General features: G+C 43.0%; 2 protein-coding genes across 6 annotated transcripts in view; one reads left to right on the top strand and one right to left on the bottom strand.

Moving 5' to 3' along the window:
- The first annotated feature begins 529 nt into the window (after window positions 1–529).
- rflna (refilin A) lies at window positions 530–8,987 on the top strand. Its single transcript, XM_058071595.2, has 4 exons — window positions 530–681; window positions 760–1,107; window positions 6,134–6,246; window positions 7,730–8,987. Exons 2-4 carry the CDS (start codon window positions 886–888, stop codon window positions 8,061–8,063), a joined length of 669 nt encoding a protein of 222 aa, XP_057927578.2. The 5' UTR covers window positions 530–681; window positions 760–885; the 3' UTR covers window positions 8,064–8,987.
- A 9-nt stretch (window positions 8,988–8,996) lies between these two features.
- Window positions 8,997–22,549, bottom strand: part of ncor2 (nuclear receptor corepressor 2) — a 100,456-nt gene continuing 86,903 nt past the window's right edge. For 3 of the 5 annotated variants that reach the window (XM_058071588.2, XM_058071587.2, XM_058071591.2), the window contains 19 exons: window positions 22,125–22,275; window positions 21,862–22,002; window positions 21,679–21,771; window positions 21,229–21,446; window positions 20,806–21,151; window positions 20,353–20,553; window positions 19,621–19,869; window positions 19,097–19,249; window positions 18,805–19,023; window positions 18,549–18,726; window positions 17,964–18,454; window positions 15,449–15,579; window positions 15,180–15,355; window positions 14,846–14,980; window positions 13,718–13,860; window positions 13,563–13,616; window positions 13,002–13,208; window positions 12,511–12,690; window positions 8,997–10,996 (listed from right to left, as the gene is read on the bottom strand). In XM_058071588.2, the coding sequence (XP_057927571.2) occupies window positions 10,806–10,996; window positions 12,511–12,690; window positions 13,002–13,208; window positions 13,563–13,616; window positions 13,718–13,860; window positions 14,846–14,980; window positions 15,180–15,355; window positions 15,449–15,579; window positions 17,964–18,454; window positions 18,549–18,726; window positions 18,805–19,023; window positions 19,097–19,249; window positions 19,621–19,869; window positions 20,353–20,553; window positions 20,806–21,151; window positions 21,229–21,446; window positions 21,679–21,771; window positions 21,862–22,002; window positions 22,125–22,275 (3,657 nt within the window). In that variant the 3' untranslated portion in view covers window positions 8,997–10,805. The remainder of the gene's footprint in view (window positions 10,997–12,510; window positions 12,691–13,001; window positions 13,209–13,562; window positions 13,617–13,717; window positions 13,861–14,845; window positions 14,981–15,179; window positions 15,356–15,448; window positions 15,580–17,963; window positions 18,455–18,548; window positions 18,727–18,804; window positions 19,024–19,096; window positions 19,250–19,620; window positions 19,870–20,352; window positions 20,554–20,805; window positions 21,152–21,228; window positions 21,447–21,678; window positions 21,772–21,861; window positions 22,003–22,124; window positions 22,276–22,549) is intronic. The other 2 variants (XM_058071592.2, XM_058071590.2) reach the window with 2 other exon arrangements.

Raw genomic sequence — 22,549 nt, 5'->3', positions numbered from 1 at the left:
ACCACTTCCACATGGATAGGGAGGTTAACTATTAACAGTTATTTAACCTTTAACATGAACATTAATCAAACGTAATAATTTTTTCTGGGTACATGATACCATACAGCATCCATATCAAACTTGCACGGGCCGCACTAACATTAAACTTTCATATCAAGACGGGGGCCTCAAACTCGTGTCCTGCGGGCCGCGTGTTTGAGACCCCTGGTTTAAACAATATGTTTAACATTTCTAAAATATTTGCTTAAGTCAGATTATAAATTAAAAATTATAAAGTCAGATTATATGGTATAAAATAGTTTTTAACTATTTGAACCAGAATCATCACAATGATGCGTTTGTAGTCCACGTTATTTTCATTATTACGTAGCAGACCTTTAAATTACGAAACATCGACTTGCGCGCCCTCTATTGGCTCTCTTATGGAGAGCTGGACTCGATCCAAGGATCCACGCACACATCACACCATCACGCACAGGCAAAACGCGTGCGCACACGTTGAGCGTGGCGGTGACGCGCCCAGCAGTGGAGCTTTCATCCTGTGGTGCGTCAGACTCACGTCCACTTCAATGTTGTTGTGCAGGGCTGTGTGACGTTCACTTGATCAACTACAGTATAAAACTCCGGAACTTCATTTATTGCAACCCCGGATGAGTTTTTTTTAAAGGGGAATATCAGCAGGTAAATGTAACTTTCTTTTTGTTTTTTTTTTATTTAATTTTGGAAAAGATACATACATTAATTCCTGTGTTTTTGCAGAAACCGTCTGGAAGTAATCGACCCAGGATTGTTTTAATTTCGACGCTGAAGCTTCGACGAGGAAGACAAAAAGTCCTTTTCAGTGCGACTTTTTTTTTTTTTTTTACTCCGCAAAGGGTCCCAGAAATGGTGGGACACCTCCACTTACAAGCGATGGATGAAAGTCTCAAAGGAAAGAACCGGGAAGGGCTGCTTGACAGTCCGGATTCGGGGTTGCCACCCAGCCCCAGTCCGCCTTTCTGCTCCCTGTCTCCGGCTCTCATTGAGCCGCGCTCCGGCAGCTGCACGACGCCTGTGGAGAACCAGCAGGCAGCCTGGAAGAAGGACTGCAGCAAGGAGGGGAAACTGGTAAGATGGAGCTTCATCTTACATTGGAACTGTTTCTTCCATTGTTTTGGTCACATTGAAGCGGACTAAAAACGCCTCATGGAGAGGATGACACGAGCAAGTTAAATGCCTTGCTTTACTACATCAGATTAACTGGGTTTATGGGGACTCCAAAGTGGGTGTCACAGACCCACCCGCCCCAGTTTGGTCATATATTCGTCCAGTATCAGTTGCAAAAAGTGCAGCCATTATATTACCGCCTTGTGGCCAGTTGTCGTTCCAGTTGGAAGTGGGCCATGTCTGGGGGTCAAGTGTACTTTGTTGCTGTGTGGTCAATCAAAAACAAGTCAACACCGGAATTGAACAAAATATTTGAGGAATTCTGTAAGCCAGGGGTGTCTAAAAAAAGGATATATTTTCATTCATTTATGTAAATATTACCCCGCCTCTTACCCCGAAGTCAGCTGGGATAGGCTCCAGCATACCCCCACCACTCTAATGAGGCTAAGCGACATAGAAAAAGGATGGATGGATATGCAAATATTACATTATAATGCATCTGATTTGATGAGAATGTGGAGACGGATCAAGAGGGATGAGTGTTGCCAACCTGGCAACTTTGTTAGCACAAACTTTATAGACACATCTTTTGGATGCAGAGCAAAAGTCCTTGACATTGCATCCCAACATCAACGCTGAACCGTCCAATCAGATTGCTGTCATCAGTACAGTATTGTAGAGATGACTATGATAGGCTGTGATGTAATAATCTATTGTATTTCTTTGGCATTCTGGTTTAGCTAATTTGAACAAATGATAATCACTTTGCACTAATTTTTGGTATTTGGTTTAATTGACTTTAATGATTTGTTGGCACCAGTCCAGGGTGTACCCCGCCTCTTGCCCAAAAAACAGCTGGGATAGGCTCCAGCATAGCTGCCACATTAGTGAGGATAAGCAGCATAGAAAATGGATGGAAGTGATTATCTCAACTATGTTGACGGAAGAATGCATTTATAGCATATAAAAGGAATTGAATTTATTTGAAATTTACATTATTATTACAATAATTATTACAAATTTACATTTATATTAGGCAGTTTATTGAGCTGAATGAAATGAGTCATGTCCAGAACTTTCCTAGTGTACTGTACATCCTCGTGTGGGATCTGACTGCAGTGGTCAAATATAACTAAATATATTAATGAAGGGGCTACACGGCGGACGAGTGGTTAGCACACAGGAGACTCGAGTTCGATTCCACCCTCGGCCACCCTCGGGTACTCCGGTTTCCTCCCACATTCCAAAAACATGCTAGGTTAATTGGCGACTCCAAATTGTCCATAGGTATGAATGTGAGTGTGAATGGTTGTTTGTCTATATGTGCCCTGTGATTGGCTGGCGACCAGTCAGGGACAGCTGGGATAGGCTCCAGCACCCCCGCGACCCTCGTGAGAATAAGCGGTAGAAAATGAATGAATGAATGAATATTAACTGCTGCTAATGAATGAGAATGAAAGATGATTCTGGAGCCAAATTTTTGCTCATCACACACACACTTATGGGGGGCTAAAGGGCAGCTGATCAAAATGACGCCTCAATACTAAACTGTGCTATTTACTGCCTACATTATCATTCATGTATTCATTTTCTACCGCTTTTCCACATGAGGGGGTGCTGGAGCCTATCTTAGCTGTCTTCGGGTGAGAGGCGGGGTACACCCTGGACTGGTGGCCAGCCAATCACAGGGCACATATAGACAAACAACCATTCACACTCACATTCATACCTATGGACAATTTGGAGTCGCCAATTAACCTAGCATGTTTTTGGGATGTGGGAGGAAACCGGAGTACCCGGAGAAAACCCACGCATGCACGGGGAGAACATGCAAACTCCACACAGAGATGGCCGAGGGTGGAATTGAACCCTGGTTTCCTAGCTGTGAGGTCTGCACGCTAACCACTGTATCAGCCGTGCAGCCCCCTACATGTTGGACCATTCATTCATTTTCTACCGCTTATCCTCACAAGGGTGAAGGGCATGCAGGAGCCTATCCCAGCCATGTAATAGCAGGAATGCTGGATCGCGAATGTACGATGATCCACTGTAAATCCTGTGAGGTGTCTTCCTCACATTAGGTTTTTGGTGCACACCTCATATTTTTGCACATTTTCATTATTAGCATTAGCATTATTAGCATTAGCATTATTAGGTGTGATGCAAAAAGGAAAATCATTTCCACGTTAGTCTCATAGTCGGTGGAACGTGTCTGGACCGGTTGAGGTGGCTTTTAAAAGGTCTAATGGGTGCCACACACACAGACCCACTAATCCTTGGGCGGTCTGGACTTGTTGTCATTTCCGTTTTTTAAGCTCATTCTGTGTCGTTGCTTTTGTAGCTTGTCTGCAGGCTAACGTGCAAAGAAGGCCATTTTCCATCAGTGCCATTAGAGCCTGAGTGCACGTTTGCAGCAGGATGAAGGGGAGCTATATCTATCCCTTCCAATTCTATTTTTGTGTTGTTTTTCTATGCCACCTAAGAACAATCCCCGAGCTCTATTTTGAGGTGCAGGGTCCCGTTCGAGGCTGTTACATAAGTTTACATGGACAAAATGCTCAGACAGCCTGTCTGTTGTTAAATGGAGGACATGCATCAGACTTTATTTTGTCTCCTACCAAAAAATCCACTGACTGAGGCTTCTTCTAAGAAATGTTTGAGTTGGCTCCGCGTTGTTCTTTCTCAGCAGCAGACTGTTTTCCTAGGCACCGATGTGCTTCCAGGAGGACTTGAGTCTTTGTGTGCAAACCCGGGCCTCCTAACCTCCATTCAAGTGTTTGCATTGCACAAGATGAAATGAAGCGCTCGCACACATTGTAGAAATACCTGGAATGTTCTACTTCTGAATTAGCGATGCAGCCACGAACATTATGGAAGCATGTTGCGCACTGAAGATAGTGAGATGATAGCATAGGTAAGACGAGACCCCCATGCACTGATCTGCTGTGCCCTTGGCCTGCTCGCCAGGTCCTTGTCCTGGCATGTGCACTTAACCGCGTCCAAGCCACAGCATGTGACCGCCTCCCCGGTGTAATGTGAGAGGAGCTGGGGATGGGGCTCACCCAGGCTCACATGCATGGACGGCCATCAATCCTCACTGCAGCATCTGTCTGCTGCCGCTGCACAGGAGCCACGGCTCGGTGATCTGGCGGCTTGGCCCGCAGATTAAAAGTCAATTAAGATGAGGGCGGACTGATAACCTCTTGTTACGTTTTATTCTCTAGTGGTGTTACGTTTTATTCTCTAGGAGTTATCATGTCAGGAATTGTTAGAAGTTACAACAACAAGCTACAGACAGTCCTGTTATAATGTGTTTATTATTGAGGGTGAACAGGTAGTGCCAAATGTACCTGGCGGTCCAAATGTGTTTGTGGTGTACATATAAATAACTACCTACTTGAAAGGGGACGTATTATGCTCATCTTTCAGCCCTTTGTATTGAGTTGTGGACTATAGATCAGCTACATATGATAACCAGCACATAGAGCTTCCAGAATCTGCACCTATTCATCTGTATTTGGATTTCATTTTAATGTATTCCATGTGTATTGTGGGATGACTAAACAGCTGTAAGCAACCCAATTTCCTGTATGCGAGCTTCCAGAATCTGCACCTATTCATCTGTATTTGGATTTCATTTTAATGTATTCCATGTGTATTGCGGGATGACTAAAACGGCTGTAAGCAACCCAATTTCCTGTATGCGCATTCTATAATGCTGACTTATACAAAATAAAACACAGTTAGGACAGAGTTCCACACAACTAATTAACATTGGAAAGACTTAGGGCTTCAGTCCAGCTGCATATTGGCCCATGTTCACAAAACAGTCCAGTGTGGCATCTTTACAAATTGTAAACAAATGAGATGTTCCCGTTGGAGCTATGGCTAGCAACGTAAACAGAAGCAGCGCTTGGAGGAGGGCAGTGTATTGCGCCTACAGCCACGCCCATAAGGAAGGCTACTCCTCTGACATCACAAAGGACCGAGCATTTTGAACCAAAAGCGCAAACCTCATTAACTGAAACTTTGACATCGCTTAACAGGAGAATACAACATTTTAACTACTTTTATAGGTCAGAAAAGTTGAAAAAGCATAATTAGCCCCCCAGGGTGGAGCCTGCTTCTCATGTACTATCATTAAAATCCAGAGTGTAATAGAGTAACACATAATGTACTGAAATACATTGTAAAAAGTTGTCAGTTTTAACTAACATCCGCATTACAGTATTGTATATTTTGGAGGGGGCGGCACGGTGGGGGAGTGGTTATCGCGCAGACCTCACAGCTAGGAGACCAGGGTGCATGCGTGGGTTTTCTCCCACATTCCAAAAAAAAACATGCTAGGTTAATTGGTGACTCCAAATTGTCCATAGGTATGAATGTGAATGTGAATGGTTGTTTGTCTATATGTGCCCTGTGATTGGCTGGCCACCGGTCCAGGGTGTACCCCGCCTCTCCCCCAAAGACAGCTGGGATAGGCTCCAGCACCCCCGAATGAATGAATGAATATTTTGGAGGTGACAAAGCTAATTAGTGTAATGTGTAATCGGGCATCATGCTGAATCGGAATGAGCTAAAAATGGCCCACGTGCTGCACTTTGAATGGCCCTAATGTAATGGTAAGGCAGCACTGAAAGAGAAAAATGAATAATAAATCTGTTTTCAGCTTCTCGACGTCTCCTTCAGCCTGCTTAGCAGCTGCTCTCAACATGAATGTCTTTATATTGTGGGTAGGTTCCAACATCTGCAACACACTAGGAGCCTTTGTCCGTCTCAGCTATAGAAATGGTTACATTTGGCATGAAAAAGTTGTCTTTTCTTGACATGGTGGGGGCGGCAGTGCTTTTAGTTCAAGTTGTTGGCTCTGCTTAAGCCCCCCCCACAACCATGCTGGCATTTTTTTTAATTCTTTGATCACGGGGACACGTTGGCAGGCTGGCCAGGATCTGTGATATGTTTGTGACGTTGTGTTTCCTCTTCTCAGCTGCCTTATCTGCTGCTCAACAACACGGGGACGACGGACCCCAGGACTCGCATGTACCCTGTCTTCTATGGCGAGAGCATCGAGGTGGACCCCAAACCGGAGCAGGAAGTCAAGTAGGCATGAATGAAAGTCTTAGTTGTAAAGTGGAATAAAGTGGAACAAGGTGCTATTTTGGTTTGTTGTAACTACGATGACACTTTTCCTCCCAAGTGAAAACCGTTCTTCCGGTCTTCTAACTGATAAGGCTTATGCAAAATTCAGAATTTTTTACTTTTAATTCATTTAAAGAAATTGAATTTGAATTGGGGCTGCACGGCGGTCGAGTGGTTAGTGCACAGACCTCACAGCTAGGTTCAAGTCCGCCCTCGGCCATCTCTGTGTGGAGTTTGCATGTTCTCCCCGTGCATGCGTGGGTTTTCTCCGGGTACTCCGGTTTCCTCCCACATTCCAAAAACATGCTAGGTTAATTGGCGACTCCAAATTGTCCATAGGTATGAAGTGTGAAGAGTGTGAATGGTTGTTTGTCTATATGTGCCCTGTGATTGGCTGGCAACCGGTCCAGGGTGTACCCCGCCTCTCGCCTGAAGAGAGCTGGGATAGGCTCCAGCACCCTCCGCAACCCTTGTGAGGATAAGCAGTAGAAAATGAATGAATGACCCCACAGAATGTACAATTAAACGTAGAATGAACTGGAATTAACAGGAAGTGGAATGACAAGAATTTGTCATGTTTCATAAAAAACATACTTTACAAACACAATACCCTTCAATTTATTGTACTCTCTGAAGTATTATTCCACTATTTTCCATAATTAGGTTTTTTTTGTAAAAGATGCCTTTATTGTAATTGAAAAATTGCTATAATTGTACATAAGGTTCACAGTAATATTTCCATGACGTGTATAGTAAGTGTATAATGTAAAGTATGGCCTGCGGACCACAAAAATGAAAAAAAAAAACACCAGTAATTTCACAATAAAGTCAAAATATTTAGAGAAAAGTTGTATAGTATGTTAATATTATGAGGACAAATAAAAGTTTAGTAGCATAAAGTTGAAATATCAAATTAACAATATTTTTTTTAAGTAGAGGAAAGGTTGCTATGACAATAATGTCAAAATATTGTGGCAATAAAGTCATATTTATAAGAGAAACAGAAGAAAAAATGTTGCAATGTTTTAATTAAATGTATTTATGAGAATTAAGTCAAAATATTAAGAGAATGTGAGGAAAAATGTCCATCCATTTTCTATGCCGCTTATCCTCACGAGGGTCGGGGGTGCTGGAGCCTATCCCAGCTGTCTTTGGGTGAGAAGCAGGGTACACCGTGGACTGGTGGACAGCCAATCACAGGGCACATATAGACAAACAACCATTCACACTCACATTCATACCTATGGACAATTTGGAGTGGCTAATTAACCTAGCATGTTTTTGAATGTGTTTGGAATTTGTAAAACAAACCAATTCATAGAAATGACTCCCATAGGTCTCAATTTATGTCAAAGTAAGAAAAGAGTAGAGCGACGGGTTGTCAACATAAGCGGTTACCACTGTATACGTTTCTCTACTTACGTCTTGCAATGTCGTCCTGCAGGTGTACCTCAGCGGTGCGCTACGACTCTGACAAGCATTACAGAGACCACGTCTACTGCGTTCCCGTCCCCACGGCCATGTCCTACAGCGAGACGGTGGTGGCGGTGCCCAACTGCACCTGGAGGAGATACAAGTCCCAAGTGTACCTGGAGCCGAGGCAAAAGGCCATTAGTTACCAGAGTACCACCATCGTGTACCCCAAAAACACCAAGAACATTTACCGCACCACCCTGTCCTACAAAACCATGGCCGCACGCCGCTGGTTTGTCTCAAGAGTCCAGCTGGAGTCCAGTGAGGATTCTAGTCCCTGTATCATCTACACAGAGGACCTGTAGGCCATCCTCCATGCTTTTTTTTCCCCCACAACTGGACGTCTAAAAACAGTTTTTCTTTTCACTCTGGAGAAAAACCTTTTAATTTAACATTTGGAACTTTGTACTGATGCGGTCTTTAAAAGGGAGTCCCTGCACTGCATTGGCTAATGTCTTATTGAATGACACACATGCTCACCTTTGATTCTACGTCCCCGCAGATTGGATGGACCTCAGTGAAGAGAATGAGAGTGAATGAAAGGATCTGAGGATTTAATCCTGCGTGTGTTTGTGTTAGTATGGCCTTTGAATAGTTTGGACCAAAATTCTAACAGGTGTGTGAGACCTTTTTTTCACAGTAAAATAAAAATCTGGACTGTTTGCAGTTACTGAGGGTAACATTAGGGATGGGATTTGTGATTCTTTATCAAATGTACATATTTGAGTTCAGTACGAAATAAGCCGTGAAAGTTGTATCTCTGCAGTATGGTAATCGAGGGATAAAGAGTATGTTAAAGTATGGTCAAAGGGAAATGGTATGTGTCAAGTTTGAGGGAAATGTTACGTTATTGATGGTCAGTGAAGTGTCCTTGGAGTGATGAAAGAAAAGCTGTTTTGATTTGTTAAAATATGGTTTGTTTCCTAACACTTGATTTTTCTTATTACTGTAAAAATATTGTCCAGTTGTATATGTGGCATTGAGGCACTTCATAATTCTCTTATTTTTGTACGTCAGCCTTTGTTCCTGTTTTGATCTAATTTAAAGATGTATATTCTAAATTAATAAAAATGTTAATAATTTCCAAGTGTATTGTGGATGTTATTCCATGTGGTTTTGAAGTGGAGTTTGTGGCACTATGGATTCATAAGCACTGGAAGCCATTGACAATTTAAGAGTGGATCTTTACCGCCCCCTTGTGGTAGGTGATGTAAAATAAAGACTCCCGAGACTACAAATGGCAATAAGCGTTTTATTTAAACATTAAGGCAGTGTCTTATTTATCATTTGTACACTGCTATCAACAAAGCTTGCTGGTGGGCATGTAGAATTTAACCATGTGAATATTTTTTTTTTGTATACCAACCTTCAAGCAAGCCACATAAATATTTACATCTATTCAGTTTTATATACAATCCTTGCTATTATACAGTGGGTTATAATAAAAAAAAAGTTTGAACAATGTTATACTGTTTGTCAACACCGCCCTCCCGCTTTTCCATGTAGGGACCACAGATATTCATGTAAATAAAATTGCTGTTGCACAAAACCGTGAGAGCAAAAGGCATATAGATGCATGTTAAAATTAATTTCAGTATACTTTTTTTTTTTTTTTAAACAATGTATTAGTCCATCATCAGCTAGATATGGCTTAGTCTGTTTACGGTCACATTCTTAAACTTCATCAGTGGATTAATGATAAACACATGGAGACTGATACACTGTAACAATGGTGGGTGGGTCGGGGGGGGGACGGAGGTAGTCCAATAACAGTCATACATGTACATCACTGTGATAACATGAAATGACGTTATTAAATGACACTTTACTCAGCAAAGTGTCTTTCACACAGACTGACCAAGAAGTGAGGGGGGGTGCAGTGATGTAGACTCAGTCATGGGGATACATTAATAACAACTGATGCTGCAGTCTGTGATGTCATGCGTGACACTGTTGAAAGCTTGCACTGACAAATGCAAAAAAAGAAAAAAAATTACAGAATTTCCAGCAAGGGGAGGGGCCGATAAGAAAAAAAAAATTGTGCGTCACTTGGTAACTTCAGTACTGTGCGTGTAAAATAAATGGCACTTAACACTAAGAATATATTATAATGTACAAAAGCTCCACAGATATAGAAGCTGACACTTAGCTCCTCAGACTGTCACAGAAGCTCCTGGATGGGATCCTGGCAGGCCAGCTGAAGACAACGCAAAAGACTGATGCTCTGATGTGAAGAAGCTGCTTGAGTTTATCCTTCACTCACGTGTGATTGTCGCTTCTGTTGTTTGAAATCACCGGTGGCGGGACCGTAAGTAAAAGAGGAGCAGGTGGAGGACACCGGGCCCAAGACTACGCCATTGTGAACAGACCGACATCTAAGTGCTGCATATCCAAAAAGCATTTCAACAAACAGACATTGTTAATATAAAAACAGCAAGAAAGTGTCACTCGTCTCAGTGCCATCATCTCTCTGCCTGTCGTCAGCAGGCCTCGGCTGTTCCTATGGACCCTCCCTAATGTTTGATGACATCAGCATTGAACAGCATGTTTACCCTGTAAACCAATGATATGAACCTTCTGCACTGGAACCCTTCCCAACCCCCAGTATGTCATTGAAGATAAGACAGCACACATATACAGTAACCATTTACCATTCAAATGTACTGCAGACGCTTTCCAATCACAAGACTGGATTGAGTGAATATAAAGAAGAAAAAGAAAAAAAAAAGTGACTTTTGTCCTGTCCCTTGCATGCACTTATTATGTAGTGGTAGCAGTGCTGATATTGTAGCCAAAAATAAGAAGGTCCTCTTGTTGAGTGGGCTGCTGTGCTCAAGGCAGGTGCACAGTCGAGATGTGGAGCGTCCGCCATCCGACCAAACTATTCCATCCACATGTGAGCACATGACAGCAACGCCCATGTCGATAAGGCCAGTGAGGAGAATGGAGTTGTTCAGATAATCCTGGAGTGATGGTGTGGACTGAGTGGAATGGTGTGGAAGGTTTCACTAATGTGCACCTGGGTCTGTGTGTGATTGCACCGTGGGTCACTCGCTGTCAGACAGGGACTCGTACTGAGACATTAGCAGAGGCTTAGGCTCCTCCTCCCAGATGCGGCCTTGTCCCTGACCGGGAACATGGCCTACTGGTTGCCCAGATGAAGGGGATGGAACAGAAACCGTCCCACTGGGGAAACGCATGATCAAGGGGTTACAAGGGAAGGGCGTTGGAGTTGAACCTGCAAAAGGGACAGACAATAATGAGGTGTTAAAGAGTGACTGCTGTCATTTCATCTCTAATCCGCTCGAAATGCTGCGGAAGGTGGCGTGTTACGATGTGTCATGGTTACAAACCCGCTCACTTATAGAAAAACTATTTTGGTCTGTAAACATGAGACCGACTGAAGAACTAGTTAGAGCACTGCAACAATGCTACACCATAACATCACATATTAGTTCACTTTTGCCCCGCATTATGTCTCCCACGTCACCGTGGAAGTGAAAAGCTCACCAGTTCTGCCTAGAGCAGGGGCCTCAAACACGCGGCCCGCGGGCCAAATGTGGCCCGCAGGACACTAGTTTGAGGCCCCCGCCTTGATATGAAAGTTTAATGTTAGTGCAGCCCGCGCAAGTTTGATATGGATGCTGTATGGTATCATGTACCCAGAAAAAATTATTACGTTTGATTAATGTTCATGTTAAAAGTTAAATAACTGTTAATAGTTATCCTCCCTATCCGTGTGGAAGTGGTAAGTTTTTGGCTATTTAAGTTTAAAGGAAATAACTTGAAGGCTACCGTTTAGGTCGCTAGCTCTCTATTTTGCGAGTTAGCATGTGTCTCAAGACCCTGCAGTTGCGCAATATGTTGTAAATAAAAACAGTATAAATGTGACTATAGTCGTGTTTTGTCATGTCTACAGGGCTCTAATAATGCTTTGTTCATTTTAATCTGAAAAAAATAATTTGTCTACCCACCAACTATATGTGGTTTCTTAAGTTTTTATTATTTGACGTTTTTTGTATTATTATTATTATTATATTTATTTATTACTGATTGATAGATTTTCTTTATTCTTGATTTGTTTATTTATTTTTCATCTTATTTTGTGCAGAAAAATAAAAATGAAGATATATGAGAACAGTGGAATGTTTTATCAGAGCTTTTATTGTAGAAAATCGGAACCAAAGCACTGAAAAAGTTTGTATATTTTTCTGTTTTTAATAAATGCGTTTTGTTTTTTTTTGGAAAACCTGATGCAGCCCAGCCTTGCCCAGACCCTAGCTCCAGTGGCCCCCAGGTAAATTGAGTTTGAGGCCCTCTGGCCTAGAAGGTCCCAAAATGGAAAAGTACTGCAAGCATTATATCCTGCCTCTTCCGGCTTTGAAAACATAAGCTACACCAATGAAACACATGCACGTGCGTTAGTTTGTTGTATGCTTGTTGTCAGCAAATGTTAGCAGTTTGGCAAAGTTTAACTGTTAATCATTGAATGTTTAGCTTATCACAACAACAACAACAACATGACCACAGGGATAACAGTAAGGAGTCGTATATTTATTTTGTTGTTTCTTGTATTTAAGTGTTTTATTGCTGTATTTTATATGTCCTTCCTGTGTTCCGTGTACAGTGTGAGTGACTTAGGAATTAATTTATGCAAAAGTTTTGACTTCATCACAATCTAGGAACGGAACTGATTCATAACCCGAGGACCACCTGCAATCGTTATATGTAGTTCGTCGGGTGTGTCGGTACCTGTTGAGGACGGCCGGTCCTCCCAGACTCGGCTGGTCAGGGGAGTTCTTCTGTTACAGTCTCCTTCTGAGTGGACTGAGGACACAGAGGATGGTCGCTCACCGCCCGACAGGCCGGGTCCTGGAGACTTGGCCTTGCGCCCATTAGAGCGGCTGCTGCCCTTTGAGGGCTTCCCTCCACCTGAATGGAGAAGAAGGTGGAAGTTGAAGCTGTGTGTGACAGCACTTCCAGCTACTGTAGAACAGTTGGTGCCAGTTCATCTGTAGAGGCTCCTTGTCAGCACCATTTGGGATGCAAGGTCTCTTATTTCTTTTACTGATTACAAGAATAAAATAGAAGAAGCTTTGGTGTATGGTCGAGTGAGCAAACTTGCACTATTAAACACAACATCATTTGCATGAAACATGATTTGCTAGTTGGGGCATGTAAGAGTTAGTGTAACTAACTCGAGAGTCAAACATGGATTTCCACATTCTGGAAGAAGTCATCACCTTGTGAGAAACAGTCCTCAGCACGTCCATCAGCTCCACTCATCGCAATCGGCAGGCTGGAAGCTAGTGGGTTAGCAGCATTGGCTGGAGAGCGTTCCTCAGGTTGATCATCATATTTGCCCATTAAGGCCTTTCGTATAATGGCCTCCAGACCGATGGAGTTCCCAGGTGCCTCTGGTGCTGGGTGGCTGCGAACACTCACAGGTCCTATTAAAAGAGACATATCCTGTTAGGGAGACTTTCAGGTGGTATTTAAAAAAAAAAGAGAGAGAAAATCCACATGTCAGAAGATGATGAGTTTCACAGAACTGTAGCACTGCGTGATGAAAAGAAAGTTAGCAACAAGGTGAGAGGTAGAACACAAGAGATGACAACAACATGATTTATGATTGTCAGTAATAGCAAATTGAAGATTTATACAAAGAGATATTTTTCAAGACCGATGTGTTATGCGAGAAAGCATAAAAACATCTGCGTTGACGAAGGATTGAGAAGATTTGTGCAACAAATATTGTTTTTGATGGTTTAGTGATGACAAAGGAGGTGAAAAAAAAAGCTCACCTGCAGTTGTTGATGCTGGCATATTGAAGATTTCGGTTCCAGGCTGACCAGCATCTAAAAGCGTGACCAAGGTTTATTTGTTAAAAGTATGCGCACTTTATGAAATCTCAGAGGTTACCTTCTTCTAAAGATGCTAAATGACTTAGAAGACTCACTGAAATCGTTGTCATTTCCCACCACTGTCATCTTCTTGATCATCTCCTGCTTCTTTGATTTTACAATAGCTGAGGTGCTCTCTGTCAGCTTGCTGAAGAAAGCCGGAGGCTGGGAGGCGTTTGGAGGTGAACGGGAACCCATTCTGTGGGAGGAAAAAAGTGCCTGGTCAACAAACCTGAGCCTGCTGGAGGACTGTGGAGATAAACACTCTTGGAAGGAGCTCTGCCAATGAGCTGCAAAAGCTGAAGGAAAACCGAGTAACCATGTAAATTCCTAAGCGTAAAGTCTTTCTCGCATCCAAAACCCACGGGCAGTTTTCACATGCTTCGTTTGAGGACAACAGTGTGGATCAGCCACTAAGACGTCAGATGTGGTTGCCACTGCTTGACAGAAATACAGCAGCATCTCCTACAGCAACATCTCAACCAACACATTTGTGAAAAATATTTCCTCGAAAATTTCTTAAACATGCTTAAACATGTCACGCAATATAGTAAATCCCCCCTACTATTCACAGGGATTACATTCTAAGACCCACAGCCAGTTTTTCACATATATTCATCTGAATGCCACAAATTCATTTGGGCCACCACAAACAGATGCCTATTCACTCTTCCTCTTATGGTGGAGTCATGAAAACCGAGCTTAACTGAGGCAAGTGAACACTGCAGTTCTTGGGATGTTTTTGTGGTGTCTTTTGTGACCTCTCCGATGAGTCGTTGCTGCACTCCTGGGGTAATTTTGGTTGCCCGGCCACTCCTGGGAGGGTTCACCACTGTTCCATGTTTTTGCCATTTGTGGATAATGGCTCTCACTGTGGTTTGCTGGAGGCCCAAAACTACCCTTTGCAGACTAATAGCTCTCAATTAATCTCAGTTAAGTTATGCTACAATGGGGGGTGAGGGGTAGGGTTTTTGTCTGTATAGTTCAGCTTTAACTTGTGAGCTTCTATCATGGTTTGAGTCTTGGGTCTGCGTTTTTTTTCCAATTTTTTTCTTTTTCAACCACATAAAGGGTACAAGTCATGGCAAAGTGTCGATGACAAATACAGAACCAGAAATGGAACATGTAAATTGACGGAGCACTACAATATTTGTGCAGAAATCAAAAGCAACATGAGGTCTTACCCTTGTTCCCCTTGTTCATTGGGATAGGACAGGCCCCCCTGCCCCTCAGGCTCAGAATTGGCTCCAGCAGGTGATACTGGTTCAATGCCGTCATTGGAAACGCTAATTGGGGATGTTTTGGGCTGAAGAGGAGACCTGCAGAGCACACACAGATAAGTACTCATCATCATCACAGACTTTTTCACCTCATCTCATCTCACTATCATGGTCTCATGTGTCTATGAAACACTAGTACTGGTAGTCTATTAATACACACTTCAGAAATAGCAATGCAGGCACTCCAGCCAGTTGATAATATTTACTGTTTGGGATCCCGCTGTGTAATTACTCTTACCGGTCTCTGTTACGGTCTCCCCCAAGACTCTCAGGATAGCGGGCCACCTGGGCGGACTCCTGGGAGGTGGGGGGCTGGGAGGCACTGGGAGGACGGGTCAAGTCCAGGATAGGAGAGCCATGGTAACCTTGCTGCTGCTGCTGACTCTGCCTGGTGTAGTCCTTAGTTATCACCTCCTGTTTAATGTAAAAAAAAAAGCAATTGAATTATTTGTTTGATCGCAAAAATGTTTAGTTTTTGAATTGCCATTTGGAAGTTGGTGCACTTACACTGATGTGCTGAGCGAGGGTGACAACCCTTTGACTGCCTTTCACACAAGGGGAAGGTGGCTGCTGGCCTGGCGACAGCCTCTCCACAGACGGAGGACGGTACAGACCATGTGATTCTATCTTCTGTTGAGCTGTGAGTCAAACACATACAGGTTATTAAAAATGAAATATTCATAATTAAATGACAGTTGATCCTTAGACCAAAACTGAAATTTGGAAATGAAATTTGACTTTGATTGATGCAATTAAAAAAATTATGCTTGCACTGGATTAGTTCAACCTCCACTGCAGTTGATAATGAAAGAGTATCACTATGTTTACATGCAGTTGATATTCGGATTAAGGTCAATAATCCGGGTTCTGAAACATTCGGAATAACCTGTTGCATGTGTGATGTGACAAAAACAAAACAAAAAAATCAAAACAAAACAAAAATACAAAACGTCCCAATGCATGGAAACCTTCCTTTCGATCGGGATATTGACCCAAGGTTTGGATTGGAAAAGGTGTAACCCAGTGGTAATATTCAGGTTTTTAAAAACTGGAATATGAGCATATTTCGTTTTTTTCAGAAGGGTTACTGGTGTTTACATGGCTGCTAATATTCAAGTTATGTTAGGGTTATTTGACTGCATGTATTGTCTTAACCATTCTTGCTGCTTGGCCTACAACACTTATTTTCTCATTCTTGTTATCGGCAAGAATTATTGTTATTGTTATTGTAAGAGTTATTGTTGTTTCTTCCACACACTGACTACTGTATGAATGGAAGAGGAGGATGATGTAAGCTGTGCACAAGGGACAGGAATGATCCCTAAGAGGGCACGTTCCTCCAAAGGGACAGGATGTTGCAGTTTCTGTCTGCCAGTGATGAAAGATGAGACGGTGTTTACCGAACTAATAACTTTTAACAGCCTGCCTTTCTCTCTAGACTTTCCTACTTGTCTGAAGACATAAACAACACCAATATGATGCTGGCACCCATGGTGATTTGCATGTTTATACTAATACCTGCTCAAAAATACATATTTTATTATACTGCAGCCGAAACTAATCAATGCGCAATAACAGTCATTTTTATTGCTAATGTTGATCCAAAATTGGAGTAGAGAGTGTTCATGAAGGTGAGCTGTAGACTCTGAGTTGTATAAACACAATGTTCTACAAGCTGACCAATCACAGCTCTTATGGTCCCTAAGGTGAGATGTCTTTGGAGGGGCACGTCACGCTCCGCTAAAAGAGTTTGCAGGGGGAAGGGCAAGCCGGTGTAACAAATGCTGTTGCCTTAAAACAGGTGCATAAAGATTCAGAGACCGAACTTGAAACGGAAAAAGGCGAAATTTAACAAAATGCATACCTGGAGAGCAGAATATTCAAGGGTCAAAATGAAGGCAGAGTACCAAAAATGTGTACATGTTGGCAGGTCTGGTATTGTCAAATACAAAGGTCATTGAAACCTACTGTACAGACTCTGAATGGCTGTGTAAAAAGTGCTTACAGTGCTGTAAAAGGACAATAATATGTGAGCCCTACTTATAAGTTAAAACACAAAAATAAATTAAAAAATGCATGGAGGATAAACTGCGAGGAAACTGATTCATAGAGACAAATTGAGCATTTGGTGGTTGTGTGTGTGTGTGCGTGTGTGAGGTTGGTGGGGGGGAAGAGCTCAGCATAAATTATGATGCCATAAAAAAGGAGCATGCAAAGATCTGGAGGGCAGGAAGGTGTAGTACCCCGTCTCCCTCTGAAAGGCTGAAAGTCTCCTCATTGACTCACAGGGTGTGACAACAGGAGACAACAGTTTGGTGGTTGGCACAGCTTTCAGCACATCCTTTTACTGTCACTGACTATGATTTAAAGTGATGGCATTTGATTCTAAGGACAAATCTATAGGGCTCTTTAGTCACATGTCGTCGTCTTTTTCCTGATTACCATGTAAAATATGTTCACCCTTAACTGTAATAAGTACAAAACACATAAGTTGAAGTGACTTAAATGTAGCCATTAGCACACATTAAATATTGCTAGATTGTGTTGAAAGTGAGCAGCCAAAAGGGAGGGAGGAGGGGTGCCACGTGTAAATTTTCAAAAATTTTTTTGACGCTAAGAAAATTAAAACAAATGAAGTGAAGCAATCACTTAATGTGTGATCGGCTATGTCGAGTGGAAATTAGATACCTTAAAGGACACCTGGGATATTGCTCTTCGTCAATGAAAATCAAATGTGTCAAATGTTTCTGTCTTTGTATCAGTTGTTATTCAAACTCCTCATTTCATCTTAGCCAAGTCAGTTGAATACACATAAGCGAGTGGTCTGTTGTTTCTAGAGGGCACCCTTGGTGGTCTTTAAGTATTTAAACAAAAGAATTGAACAGAAATTACAGCAATTAAAGGAAAAAAAAAAATGAATTGGGCTGATTTGATAATGCCAACCACCACAGCGTGCAAGAGGCCACAGACGGACGGGGAGGGTCTGGGTGAAAACAGGACCCTAGGATCCACAGCATCTTACCATCAGTGGTGCTGCTGGCAACAAGCGAGCCCGTCTCTGGCATCCCCGTTTCACAAGAAATTTGACGCATAATAATCGCGTTTATGAAGTTGGCCGCAGTCATGGTGGTCTTACCGAGTACTCTGAGCTCTTGTTCCTGAATGGACATCGGTTTGTTTTGAGTCTTTTCCCTACTAGGTGTACCACTCTCTCCACGGCCAGGGGGGTTATCCGACTGGGGAGGCAGCAGGTGTGGTGGCCGGCCTGAAACCGAGGAATAAGGACCTGGGTATAGTCCTCCTTGGCTGGGGCTGGAAAGCTTGGGGTCTGACTTGCTAGACAGCCCGTGCTGGTCTTGGACTTGCTTGGGTAGACCGCCCCTGTTTTTGCCTCCATCACGCTCTTTGGCTATGCTAGAGTCCAAGGCAGGTGCATAGGCCTCAGGGGGCAAACCAGTCCTTTGCAGATGACCATGGTAACCTTGGTAACGGGATGGTCCTGAGGATATGGCTCTGATCAGACCAAAAAAAAAAGAAAAAGAGTGCTTGTGAAAATTCTGTCCACCTTTACTACATTCCTGTAGAGAAAAATTAAACATCAATTTACCGTAAGACAGAGGAGCCGGAGTGTTCGGCAGAAAGGCTCTTGCTTCCGGTATTATGGAGGACACTTGGCCTCTGCTGCACATTCTCCTGGGTGCGAGGGGACACTGGGGAATGCTGGTGGCTGTATGGCTGGGAAGAAGGTCTCACACTACTACTACTTGCCAAGCTGTGCTCTGTACCTAAGGCACAAAAATGTAAGTCACATTGGGTTCACCTGTATGTCAGTTCCAGATGTGAACCTAAGATCGGCTCCATACCTGGTCGCCAAATGGGGGCATGCTCAACATTTGCGCCACTCTTTTCTCTGTCGCGTTCTCTGTCACGGTCCCTTTCACGGTCTCTCTCTCGTTCTCTCTCCCGATCCCGTTCGCGCTCACGGTCTCTCTCCCGATCTCTGTCTCGATCACGTTCTCTTTCACGTTCACGTTCTGAGGAGGAGGAAGTGCCTTGCATCTTGCTCATATGTGAGGAGCCAACTGCGCAGAAAGAGCAACATTGTAATGTCAACATTTTTATATTTTGTGTTTATTGGTAAAGCTCTCATCATACCGGGTGAGATTGGGGGAGTGGTGTAAGGCCTGCCAGGGAAGGTGTTGCTTCCCCCTGGGATGTAGGTGATGCGATCCATTGGGGAGCTGGTTGTCCCTGCAGAGGGAGGGACCAGGACAGGTAAGTGTGGCACCTGAGATAGATCGATGATTCCTATAAGGAAAAAAGAGGAGGAGGGTAAAACAAATTCTAACGGTGAATAACCATGAGATTATATTGGATTTTATCTGGATTCATTTGTAACAACAAGCTACAAATTCGTTATTATTTAAAATACTTGGTGAACAATAAGATAATTAAACCTGTGATTCAATATGCGTGCTAAATCTGTCAAATTTCTGGAGGAGAATGTTTGTAATACCACATGTAGCACACATTCAGTATCTTATGAACACTTCTCTAGAGCTGCAAGATCAAGCAGATGATACACCAAGAATGCATGACATTAAGGCTTTTAATGACGCTTAACATGCATCCAAGACAACTATATCTGATATGATATGATATAATGATAGTGGTCTCACCACGAGGGGCTGCAGAGTAAGGCAGAGGAAGGGGTTGGTCTCGTGGAGTAAGGCCCCTTAGCATGTCTGAGCGCTGGGCAGCCATTGCAGCCGCTGCAGGCCACTGGTGCATTTGCTGAGACGTTATGTAGTCATTGAGCAATGTCTGGCGGTTCTCGAGGGCTGCTGTGTCTGGAAAGCCCCGGATGAGGTAGGGATAGGGATGAGGGTATGCCGGGTTGGGGGCCAGATGGCGAGGCAAGTAATACGCTGTATGGAGGAGAGGAAAATGGGAGGGGTTTAATTTACTTTGAACATGCATACAAGTTGCATTGGAATACATCACATAGTACATTCCACAGTTCTACATGTCCAAAAAGGAGTAGGAAGATGCAAAGCTTATTTAATCCTACCTCAATTACAATATATTGGTTTACTTCCTGTACTTCCAAATTTAAATACAAAGGAAACTGATACGGCTGTATAACAATGTTGTGGATCAGGAATCAAGGTTTCAAATCACTTTAAATAAATAAATAAATAATGACGTCATAACATAAATGCATAAAATGCTCACCATACAGGGCTAAAAATCCTAATTTCAAAAATTTTGTATTATGCAAAATATTTTTTGGTATACAAGTAACATGGCAATTAATCCTCTTTGATGATGGGCAATCCCCGCCCCTCCTCTGCCAACACACTCAAAGTTTAATAACAAATAAAACATTTCAACTGTTTATGCGACTGTACCTGGATCAATGGGGATGCCACGGGACAAAGCTGTAGGATCAAAGGCTAAAGGAATTTGCCGATACACATCAGCTCCAAGGCCCTGCAAAAGACGCTCATAGGTCTGTTGATCAGGAACCCCCGGGAGAGGGGATTTGGTCGCACTCATCTCTCTCGGGGTTGGTGTGGCTTTACGCTCCTGAGGTTCTTTCTTACTGGATCCTGGAGACAAAAAAACAGACTTTATAATTGGTGTTGAACATTTAAAATTGTTATTCAACAAAAAATACTTTTGCAGGCCTGTGCTCAACTCCTCCATAAGTGTTAACTTACAGTGGGGACAATAAGTATTTGATCGACTTTGACTCTGAATCCCTTTTTTCCCCAAGGTAGTTTTTGTGTAATACTTCCTAAACACATCAATGAAAATATAACCAGAGAGGCAAAAGAAAGATTAAAAAACTGCAAACTAACCATCATGTTGCCTTTGACTTGACTCCCTGGACAGAGGGGAGCCGCGATGTGACGGCCCAGGGTAAGGGGTCCTTAAAGTGCCTTTGTCATCGTAGCCAACAGGGCTATGATGGGCCTTGCTTCCCTGTTCTGACCCAAGTGTAAGGGGAGAAGAACGGGATATTGGGCTAGTGGTGCTGACGACTGCACTGGGACGTCCTTTGGGTGCCTCTTCATAGCGTCCCCTCTCAGCCCGCATCTCCAGGTGAGGGGTTGTATTATGGAAGGAACGTGGTGAACTGGCGATGATGGAACGGACATCATGTCGTTTACCTGAGCCAGCAGCCTCCTGTTTCATGGGAGTTCCCTGAAGGAAATAAAACAGGAATATTTAAAACAGGTATTTGAAAAAAGACCAATAAGAATAAGAAAGCATGTTTGTACCGGTGTTATAATGCCCTCCTTGCCAGTCTGTCTGAGTTCCTCTCTTGGAATGAGGTGGATGGAGCGCCCAGCCTCCTTTACTGTGGGCACCATGGCCTCTCTGCCCTTCAGTGGGTCCGTCAGGGAACTGCCTCCACGTGGCGGAGAGCTCTCTCTTTTCATCTGCTTGGCCTCTCTCCTCAGGTAGCTGTCCTGAGGGTCCAGATGCCGCGGTATACCTGACACCAGATGACACCATATGATCTGAAGAGCGAATATGTAGTCTGGGCAAAATATCACATTATTGTTCATTCATAAAAGAGAGCACAGTAATATTAAGCATTAACTAAAATTAGTCTGGAACCTAAGGACCTTCATACACCTGCATGATGGCTTTTCTTGAGAACATGTTGAAATAGTAAAATAAGAGCGAATTGGTGGTTTGAGTTCCTATGTTTACTAATATTTTACCTTGTGAAATTGAGCCACGTATGTGATGAGAATCTTTATAAGGTGTGTGGTGTGGACTGTCCCGGTCATGAGGCATCGCTCGACCAATAAGACCTGAGATACAGGTTGGGGGAAATGCCAAAGTTATTTTTTATTAATACAGTAATTGTGAGGGGGGAAAGCAAGATCATATCTGGCAGCTACCTTCACAGTTGGAAGCAGACAAGGAATCCCTCATAGGCAGACCTCGGGAGATTCCTCCCTCCATGACATCGTAAGGACGCTTTAGGCCAAGAATTTCACCAGAGCCTCTACCATCGTCTTTAGATGTTTGAGAAACTGGACCTGCACATTCCAAAGATAAATCACAATGTTATTTTTTACATACTTACAACAATAAATCATATCATTTGCACGGCCATTGCTGGGCTTGTGCAAAATGACGAAATGTGACCTGACATACTCACGGTCATATGTGAGGATGTGCCCACTTATTCCCTCATAGACCACATGACCTTTGGATAGTGTGTCGTCCCGCTCCCTCTCTGTCCGGCTCGCACTATCCTCTGTGATTAAACGGGTTATGGTTCCCTTATACAGCACGTCAGCCGGTGTCCCCTGCAGCCACAGTGACAAAGCATAAATAACATAAATCCACATGAAGGTACATCAAAAATAAACATGAAGATGCTTGATAACCAAAGCAATGCGTCATAAAATTTGTTCATTCTTTTTGAACCCTGTTGATTTTTACACTGGTATCCAAAACATTTTTGAAAAACATGAGGCTTAAGAGGACTGATTTGGCATTGTTCAGTTCTGGTCACATGCATTGCATTACCAATATTCCAAATTAAGGTCATATTTCTACAGAGCTTAGTAAACAGATCCA

The sequence above is a fragment of the Doryrhamphus excisus genome, linkage group LG3 (genome assembly GCF_037039965.1).
Source record: "Doryrhamphus excisus strain RoL-2023G ecotype Guam linkage group LG3, RoL_Dexc_Guam_v1.1, whole genome shotgun sequence".
NCBI classification, from domain to species: domain Eukaryota; kingdom Metazoa; phylum Chordata; class Actinopteri; order Syngnathiformes; family Syngnathidae; genus Doryrhamphus; species Doryrhamphus excisus.
This window is presented reverse-complemented; position numbering and strand designations above follow the sequence as displayed.

Coding starts and splice junctions, on each gene's coding strand:
- rflna (XM_058071595.2), top strand. CDS start 886: ATGGTGGGACACCTCCACTTACAAGCGATGGATGAAAGTCTCAAAGGA. Junction 1,108..6,133: donor GCAGCAAGGAGGGGAAACTG/GTAAGATGGAGC, acceptor TCCTCTTCTCAG/CTGCCTTATCTGCTGCTCAA. Junction 6,247..7,729: donor AAACCGGAGCAGGAAGTCAA/GTAGGCATGAAT, acceptor GTCGTCCTGCAG/GTGTACCTCAGCGGTGCGCT.